Genomic DNA, 10,145 nt, shown 5'->3' on the forward strand with positions numbered 1-10,145 from the left:
GGGGTTTTCTTTATCCAAAGGCCCACTGCTGAAGTTAACAGGGCAGACTGGGACAGTACCTCCTCTTTAAGTTTTCTATAAGTTAAAATGAAATTTAATTTCTCACTTTTTCCTCCCAAGTTTTGGAAGCCATCAAACTGTCACAATCCGTGAACTCTCTAATCTCTGTCTATACTATCTGTTCTGTCTAAAATGCTATCTCCTGTCCTACTGAGAAAGAAGGCCCCAGCACACTTCTGTCCTCCTAGAAAATGATTGCTTAATAACTTTCAAGACAAATCATCTTGTCTTTGAAGCCTGAGTCTAAGAGGATATTGTTTACTCAACATTGTTCAGATGTTTCTTGAGCCCCTTCTGTGTGCTAGGCACCCGTGACTCCTCAGACTCCTGAGCTCTGGGCAAATTCCTAGCAGAGGCTTGGCAGTGCTTTCTTGTCCTTCATCCTCTGAGTCACGCCTGGTTCCTCCTTTTCCTTTTAGGCAACAAAAGGAGGAGGGTCATGACACACTCATTTCTTTGTATTCCGACAGGGCCTGACAAAAAAAGGGGTTTAGTAAATCAACAAGTGAACATGTAAGTTGCTCTGAGCTCACAGAAGGGAGGGTTAATAAAAACACATATATACAATGGAGATGCTAATTCAAAAGGTGGTTAAGACTCCAGGCCTCCAACGCAGGAGGCATGGGTTCGAATTAATTAAAAAAAAATTGTGCAAATAAATGAATGAGCAGGAAAATAAATTTATGATTAGTAGCAACAAAGATGGAGAAGGAAATGGCAACCCACTCCAGTGTTCTTGCCTGGAGAATCCCAGGGACGGGGGAGCCTGGTGGGCTGCCGTCTGTGGGGTCGCACAGAGTCGGACACGACTGAAGCGACTTAGCAGCAGCAGCAGCAACAAAGAAAGAGGACAAGAAGATAGCAAGTAGCGCTGGGGGGACTGAAACACCAAGCCATGGGCCCTGATAACTTTTGCAGAGTCCTCAGTAACTTTGCATTGGACCAGGTCAGACTTGCTGCTGCTGCTGCTAAGTTGCTTCAGTCGTGTCTGACTCTGTGTGACCCCATAGACGGCAGCCCACCAGGCTCCCCCGCCCCTGGGATTTCACAGGCAAGAACACTGGAGTGAGTTGGCATTTCCTTCTGCGATGCATGAAAGTGAAAAGTGAAAATGAAGTCACTCAGTCGTGTCTGACTCTTTGCGACCCCATGGACTGCAGCCCACCAGACTCCTCCACCCATGGGATTTTCCAGGCAAGAGTATTGGAGTGGGGTGCCACTGCCTTCTCTGGGTCAGACTTGAGGACTGAAGATTAAACATCTTGATCAGAGGGGTGAAAGGGAATACTGCTAATATTCATCATAGCAGCTCACCTTATGTGCCAAGCATCGTCTCAAGTGTTTTCAGTAAATAAACTTGTTTAGATAACCCTAACAGCCTGGAGGTCTGACCACTAGCTCTGAGTTTGACCACAAACAAATGGCTCTGGTCATACAGCTAGTAAGTGGAGGAGGCAGGGTCTGAATCAACTTCATGGTTAATCACCACACTCTTCAATTACTGTGTTCATTTTATTGACCCACAGTGAGAAGTAGAATGTGAAGAGCTGGCATTTATAGAAATAGTTATAATCTTAAGTCTGGGAAAGCTCAATGGTTGCCTTGAAAAGAGAGGATATGCAAAGTATGCAGTAGATTTGAGCTAGTTCCATTTCTCATTACACACACACACACACACACACACACACTATTGCATTCTCTTCTTTAAATCTTTACTCAGACGTTAGTATCTCCTAGAAGTTGCAAGGACAGCTTCATCAGGAATGTGCTTGTAACCAGCTTTGACTAACCAATAGTATTGCTAAGATTTTGTACCTGGAGGCCTTGACCAAAGGCCACTGTGGGCTTCTTACCTTAAATAGTTGCTTTATCCACAAGGAGGATGACGAGAAAGCAGAAAGGAAGGCAGAGCTCCCACTTGCATAGGCCAGCGAGACGTGTGTGCAGACAGCGCTGTAGCCCGTGGGGACCGGCTTGTCCACAGCCTCTTGTGTTCTCTCCCAGTATCCCCCAGCCAGGCTTACACCACGGTGCTCTTCTTCCCCAGTGGGGTGTGATTCCCAAAGTGGAGGCTGGACCTCCGTGCCCAGGGGGCCCCCGGGGAGCCTTGCTGCATCACCACCAGGCGGATGGAGGGCTGGGCATCCAGGGAGGCCTCGGGTGCGTACTCCTTACTGGGGTCCTTGCCTCGGCAGTCATAGAGCACGCAGGAGATAAGGAAAACCAGGAGCAAGATGACGTAGCTGGAGACTAGGATGATCAGGTTCAAGGTGACAGGGTCGATCTCTAAGTAGAACTCCATCACATGGCACACGGTTGGGAAGTGGGTTTAGAGCAGGGCAGTGGGGCCAGTTGAGGGTTCTGGGAGCAAACCCTAGCTTGATGGAATAGCTACATTGGCTCTGGAATAAAAATACATTAATCCCTACTGCTCCAGGAGACTTCACAGATTAAAGCTGCCCGGTTTAATAACTTAAGCTCTTCTGCTAATACTACAGCTACCAAAGCACAGACACTGTCTCTCATCGCTTCACCTACATAGAGAGAGAAAGAGAAAAAGAGATAGTTCATATGCTACCCAGGTGTGGTATGTAAGCAGGAGGTCCATTCAGTGTCCAAACAGTTTTGTTGAGCAGAAGAAAATCAGTTCAGTCAGCCAGTTCAGTCACTCAGTCCTGTCCGACTCTTCGTGACCCCATGGACTGCAGCACGCCAGGCCTCCCTGTCCATCACCAACTCCCAGAGCCTGCTCAAACTAATGTCCACTGAGTGAGTGATGCCATCCAACCATCTCATCTCGTCCCCTTCTCCTCCCACCTTCAATCTTTCTCAGCATCAGGGTCTTTTCAAATGAGTTAGCCCTTTGCATCAAGTGGCCAGAGTACTGCAGTTTCAGCTTCAGCATCAGTCCTTTCAGTGAATATTCAGGACTGACTTCCTTTAGGATGGACTGGTTGGATCTCCTTGCAATCCAAAGGACTCTCAAGAGTCTTCTCCAGCACCACAGTTCAAAAGCATCAATTCTTTGGTGCTCAGCTTTCTTTATGGTCCAACTCTCACATCCATACATGACTACTAGAAAAACCATAGCCTTGACTAGATGGACTTTTGTTGGAAAGTAATGTCTCTGCTTTTTAATATGCTGTCTAGGTTGGTCATAGCTTTTCTTCCAAGGAGCAAGCATCTTTTAATTTCATAGCTGCAGTCACCATCTGCAGTGATTTTTGGAGCCCAAGAAAATAAAGTCTGTCACTGTTTCCATTGTTTCCCCATCTATTTACCATAAAGTAATGGGACCGGATGCCATGAACTTAGTTTTCTGAATGTTGAGCTTTAAGCCAACTTCTTCACTTTCCTCTTTCACTTTCATCAAGAGATTCTTTAGTTCTTCACTTTCTGCCATAAGGGTGGTGTCATCTGCATATCTGAGGTTATTGATATTTCTCCTGGCAATCTTGATTCCAGATTGTGCTTCTTCCAGCCCAGTGTTTCTCATGATGTACTCTGCATAGAAGTTAAATAAGCAGGGTGACAATATACAGCCTTGACATACTCCTTTCCTGACTTGGAACCAGTCTGTTGTTCCATGTCCAGTTCTAACTGTTACAGAAGTAAGTGCATACAGTTAAAACTTGGGTTGTTCTGTAAAAATTGTGAAGTATGGTCATCTTTAATATAAGAGAGGCTTATTAATTTTATTTTCAAAGTGAAAATATAGTTTATTTACAATATTATATTAATTTCATGGTGCACAACATAGTGATTCAATATTTTTATAGATCATACTGTTTAAAGTTTTATAAAATATTGGCTATATTTCCTGTGCTATTTATCTTAGTCATTTTATACATAATAATTTGTGCCTCTTAATCCCCTACTCCTACCTTGCCCCTCACTGCTTTCCTCTCCCCACTGGTAACCACAAGTTTGTTCTCTATATTTGTGAGTCTGCTTCTGTTTTATTTGCTTCATTTTTTGATTCCACATATAAGTGATAATATATAGTATTTGTTTTTCTCTGTCTGACTTACTTCACTAGGCAAAATACCCTCCAGGTCCATCCAATTGTCATTATTGCAAATGACAAATTGTCATTCTTTTTATGGCTGACTAATATATGTATTGGAGAAGGCAATGGCACCCCACTCCAGTACTCTTGCCTGGAAAATCCCATGGACGGAGGAGCCTGGTAGGCTGTAGTCCATGGGGTCACCAAGAGTTGGACACTTACTGAGAGACTTCACTTTCACTTTCATGTATTGGAGAAGGAAATGGAAACCGACTCCAGTGTTCTTGCCTGGAGAATCCCAGGGATGGCGGAGCCTGGTGGGCTGCCATCTGTGGGGTCGCACAGAGTCGCACACAACTGAAGCGACTTAGCAGCAGCAGCAGCAGCAATATATGTGTTAGACAGTCACATCTTTATCCATTCATCTGTTGACTGACAGACACTTAAGTTTTGTCCTGGCTATTATAAATAATGTTGCTGTAAAGATTGGGGTGCATATATCTTTTCAAATGTTTTCATTTTCTTCAGATATATACCCAGGAGTGGAATTGTTGGATCATATAATAGTTTTATTTATTTATTTATTTTTCCAAATGAATCCATCACAGGTATACATGTGCTCCCCATCCTGAGCACATGTTTTTAATGTTTTTTTTTTTTTTGGTTGAACCTCCATACTGTCTTCCATAATGGCTGTGCCAGTTTAAAATTCCCACCAACCGTGTACAAGGGTTCCCTTTTCTCCACATCCTTGCCAACATCTGTTATTTGTGGTCTTTTTGACACTAGCCATTCTGAGGTGTCAGGGGCGGGCTCACTGTGGTGTTGCTCTGGGGTTTCCCTGGTGATCAGCGATGTTGAGCATCTTTTCATGTGCTTGTTGGTCATCTGTATGTCTTCTTTGGAAAAGTGTTTATTCAGGTCTTTGCCTGTTTTTTAATCAGGTGGTTTGTTTTTTTAATATTGAGTTTTATGAGCCATTTATATATTTTGGATATGAACTCCTTATTGGACCTATCTTTTGCAAATATTTTCTCCCATTCAGCAGGCTGTCTTTTTCATTTTGTTGCTGGTTTCCTTCACTGTGGAAAAACTTTTAAGTTTAGTTAGATTCCATTTGTTTATCTTTCCTTCTGTTTCCTTTTCTAGCTAAGGGATATTTTAATGCCAAGTATCCATCTTTGGAAGGATTTGAGTCTTGAGAATGGATGGTTTTATTTAATAAAAAGACCATACTCAGCCCCTGACGTTTTCACTCTTTTTCCTTTGTTGGTGTTTTTCATTCATTAATTCAAAAATAGTTTTTGAGCTCCTCGTATGTTCTAGGTACTGTGCTAAGCAATATTGAGACAGAATTATTCAGTCTAGCAGGGGAGACAGACATTAAACAAATACTTGCAGAAGTCCCCATTTAAGAACAGAGGGAATTGGTTTATAAAAGACAAGGAGAGGGTGGTAGGAGAGTGAATCCCAAAGTGAGTGCGAGAAAGTTTCCATGAGAAAGAGACATTTAACCTATGACCCCAATGATGGTCAAAATTTAGCCGGGTTGGAAATGGAGGCAAGATTCTTCAAGCCACAAAGAGCATGCATGAAAGTTCTGAGCAGAAAAAGGCCTGGAAAATTAGAGGAGTTAAAACAAGGGCAGCGTAACTGTCATACAGAGAAAGAATAGGGAGCGTAAGGAGAGAGTGGGGCAGGGGTCAGAATGCAAAGGGACGTGTGTGCCCTGCTCAGGGCTTTAGAGTGGGTGCCAGAGCGAGGCTGCCCCTGGATCAGCTGATACAGGGGAAGGAGGGGCCAGCTGGACTTCAAAGAGCTCCCCTTAGTCACTGTGTGCATGCAAGAAAATAAGCAAAATTAAAAGATCAAATAAAAATACAGATATTCCTTGATTTATAGTCATCTTCCTGCCTCAGTGGGGTGTGTGTGCTAGGCGGGTCTGACTGTTTGCAACCATACGGTCTGCAGCCCACCAGGCTCCTCTGTCCATGGCCTCAGGGGCAGCCTGTCCGAGTAGCCCTTCAGAGGAGGGCTGAATAGGCCTGAATAGACTCCCAGTAGACGTCACAGGCGCGGGACCTGGGCAGTTGCACAGGCCCCTTGCTCAGAAGAACTTCACACTTAGTTTAGTGCCCTGCTGTCTCCATCTTCAAATTTTTAATAATTTTTTATTGTGTGCTGGGCTCACAAATTATGTATCTTGCTTGGTCTCATATGTATACAGTTTTGGCTGGACAGGGCCATTTCTCCAAGAGCTAATGGGACTCTTTTGATGCTGCTGGTTAAAGGTCAAAGGTCCCGGAGATCTTCTGGCTTATCATCACAGTTAAGCTTTAATGTCCTAGCAGCTTCGGTCTATTCCTTTATTCTCAGCCTCTCTGGGAATGGGAGGGCTCAGGGCTGCTGTAGAAAAGCATTCTTATTGATCTGGAGACCTTTTCCAAATAAAGTATTTCATGAGTCCGTGGTTCTGGACGAAGCTGTGGGATTATACTGAAGAAGATGAGTGGTTCTCAAACACGGCAGATGCCGAGCCACCCTCACCATCATCAGCTGGGCTTCTTAGGAATACAGAGTCCCAGATCAGTGCCAGATCTATTGAATAACTCTTTGAGGCTGGAATCTGCAAATCCGCATTAGTAACAGTCTTCGTGGACAATTTTGATATGTGACCAGGATGGAGAATCACGGCTACAGACATGTGAGAGAAGGATGTGCAGAAAATGGGTCACCAGGGTAGTTGTTGGCCACTGAGATGCCAGAGGAGGCATACAGCAGAGACATCACACTGTCCAAGGCTCTGAGTCGAAGAGGCTCAGACAGTTCACTTTGTCATGGGAAAGTCCTTTTCCTGATGGTCATTCACATCTATCAAGCTCACAGGAGACTGACGTTCAAAACAGAATACCAGTTTATTCAGTTACAGTGCAAAATACACCTGTCACAAAGTTGGGAGGTCTTGTGCTGAAATGACCATAGTTTTTACCTCCCTGGAGGCAAATCTACAGACGAAGTTCATTTATAATAGAAAGTTTCTTGCTGAGCACAGAAACTCAGCAAGTAGGGTTGTCTGGTGCTTCTCTAAGTCGCATCGGTGATCCCAGACCACAGGAAGGCTATTTAAAAGCAAGTATATACCAGGTAGTTACTTAGTTTTGTCCACACTGAACTCTAGATTCCTAACTTCTACAGCAAACTGACATTCACACAGCACAGGCTCTTCCGCATAACACTATTTGGAGTTTTTCTTTTTTTGATGACTTTAAACAAATGATACAAAAGCTTGCTAAAATTGAGACGTACATGCAGTTTGTGAGACTGAGCCTACTCTTTGCTACAGCATGGATCGTAGCCTGCCAGGCTCCTCTGTCCATGAAATTCTTCAGGCCAGAATACTGGAGTGGGTTGCCATTCCCTTCTTAAGGGAATTTGCCAACCCAAGGATCAAACCCAAGTCTCCTGCATTGCAGGTGGAGTTTTTACCATCCGAGCCACCAGGGAAGCCCATAACCCACCAGACTCCTCTGTCCATGGGATTCTCCAGGCAAGAATACTGGAGTGGTTTGCCATTTCTCCAGGGGATCTTCCTGACCCAGGGATGGAACCCAGGTCTCCAGCATTGCAGGCAGACGCTTTAACCTCTGAGCCATCAGGGAAGCCCATATACAGTTTAGTCCACATTAAATTAACCTGAAATGTATGCAGCAACTCTGCCACATGTAGTGGAGGTTCCGCATCAGCTCCAAGTTTCTCTGTGCGACAGTGATGACCCGCAGTCATGGTGGCTGACCTGGTCTGGCCACCTCTCTTGCACTGTCTCAGTTCTACTGATTCTCTCGTGATGCCCCAGAATATTTTGTTCAAGGCTCTTGTCTTTGAATCGATATCTCATTACTATCTGCAGATAGCACTTTTGTCTTTGTATCTACCAGTGCCCAAAAGGTCATTTCAAATCCAGCCTTATGGAGGCTTTGCTTCCTTAAAACGTGTTCCGTGAAACGCTGGCTACCTGGTTTGTTCACCCCAGGGGATGGCTGCCTTATTCCTACTGCAGCCCAACATCTCAAAGCATCTTCCTGGCACGCCTGATCATTAGAGAACTTTCCTTTTGTGCCATCTAGTGGCCAAAGCAGAGACTGCTAAAGGGAAAACTGCAATGTCAAGCTGGAAGGACTTTCTAATCAGCAGTAGAGGGTGACAGCCACAGTTCAGAACAACCCCTTGAGGTAGTCAGGCATGGTCATTCTTTCACTCATTTACAAACATGTATTGTGCACTTACCATTTGGCAGCCTGCTCGACGATGTGATAAATGCAGAAGCTGAAGGGAGAATGCTAGTGAGTAGGGAGGGAGAGCATCAGCTGCATCTTAGGAATGAAGAAACTGAAGCTCACAGAAGCAGTGGAGTTCTAATTAGCTCATTCTTGTTCTCTTTCTCCCTCTCACCCTTCCGCCTCTCTTTTCTCCTGCCGAAATATAAATAAAATATCTACATAGAATACGTTATGCTGTGTGTTCTAATCAGATAGATTTTCCCTGGGCTCCCAGTTATGTACACACTTATTCATAATCTAGACCATTTTGTCTGCTGAGCTAGAACATCACCTAATAATGCCAGACAAATGTGTTCCATTTAAGTCTGGGGGAGAACGGATACCTGTATGTGTATGGTTGAGTCCCTTCGCTGTTCACCTGAAACTATCACAGTATTGCTAATCGGCTATAACTCAATACAAAATAAAAGTTTTAAAAAAATGTGTTCCATGTAAATGCATTTACAAGCAGCTAGTGTTTATTTCCTTTTTTAAAAAATTTATCTTGGCTGTGCTGGGTCTTCGTTGCAGCACGAGAGAGATTTTTAGTTTTGGCCTGTGAACTCTTGGTTGCAGCTTATGGGATCTAGTTCCCTGACTGAGGATTGAATCCTGGTCCCCTACCTTGGGAACCTGAAGTCTTAGCCACTGGACCACCAGGGAAGTCCAAGAATTTATTTCTTAAAACTCCAAAATATTTTTGTATTTTAACCATGCTGGATAGGAGTTTAACTGATATTCACACTGCCTTGCTTCTTCAATAAAATACAGGATTCCAGATACCTTGTCTACAAGCTAAGTTGCTTCAGTCATGTTTAACTCTTAGCGACCTTATGGATTGTAGCCTGTCAGGCTCCTCTGTCCATGGGATTCTCCAGGCAAGAATACTGGAGTGGGTTGCCATGCCCTCCTCCAGGGGATCTTCCTGACAGGGACTGAATCTGTGTCTCTTATGTTTTCTGCATTGGCAGGTAGGTTCTTTATCACTAGTGACACTTAGGAAGTGTAGTTTCAATTTTTAATAACTTTAGAGGTAAAAAAGTCACAAACTTACAAAGGAGTCATTGGAAGTCTAATTATTTTGCAGTTGAGGACAGTGAAGCTCATGGAAGTGATTTGCCTTAGAGCCAGTTCAGTTCAGTTCAGTTCAGTCGCTCAGTCATGTCTGATTCTTTGCATCCCCATGAATCGCCGCACGCCAGGCCTCCCTGTCCATCACCAACTCCCAGAGTTCAGTCAAACTCATGTCCGTCGAGTTGGGGAGCCAAGCAGATGGTAAATGATAGAATCAAGACTTAAAGCCAAGTTTTGAATTCTAATCTAATGTTTTTTCACTGGAGTTATTAACTAGGTAGAGAGGAAAATGAAAGAGGTCTAGCTGTATTAGATGTTAGAAAAGCAAGAATGGCAATCATCATAAAAGCCAAATGATAACCATCTGTATTTTCAAAAGTCCACTTGACCTAAACATTTTCCCTGAGAGAACATAACTCCACCTCCAACCCACGGCCCCTCTCAACTTTCCAGTCAGAATCTAGTGTGTGGTTCACCTGGGACCTACTGGGAAAACACTGCCACAAATTATCACAGACCAAATTTAAGATATTTTTCCACCTCAGTTCAGGTCAGATCAGTCGCTCAGTCATGTCCGACTTTTTGTGACCCCATGTACTGCAGCACACCAGGCCGCCCTGTCCATGGCAAAAACACCCAAAGCTTGTTCAAACTCATGTCCATTGAGTCAGTGATGTCATCCAACC

The 10,145-nt window shown here is 44.0% G+C and overlaps 1 protein-coding gene across 1 annotated transcript; it reads right to left on the minus strand.

The window, feature by feature from the left end:
• Positions 1–1,536: 1,536 nt before the first annotated feature.
• On the minus strand, positions 1,537–2,857 carry SMIM36 (small integral membrane protein 36). Its single transcript, XM_061389927.1, has one exon. The coding sequence runs from the start codon at positions 2,360–2,362 to the stop codon at positions 2,081–2,083; it is 282 nt and encodes a 93-aa protein (XP_061245911.1). The 5' UTR covers positions 2,363–2,857; the 3' UTR covers positions 1,537–2,080.
• Positions 2,858–10,145: the final 7,288 nt, after the last annotated feature.

Source organism: Bos javanicus, chromosome 19 (assembly GCF_032452875.1).
Source record: "Bos javanicus breed banteng chromosome 19, ARS-OSU_banteng_1.0, whole genome shotgun sequence".
Lineage (NCBI taxonomy): Eukaryota > Metazoa > Chordata > Mammalia > Artiodactyla > Bovidae > Bos > Bos javanicus.

Coding starts and splice junctions, on each gene's coding strand:
- SMIM36 (XM_061389927.1), bottom strand. CDS start 2,362: ATGGAGTTCTACTTAGAGATCGACCCTGTCACCTTGAACCTGATCATC.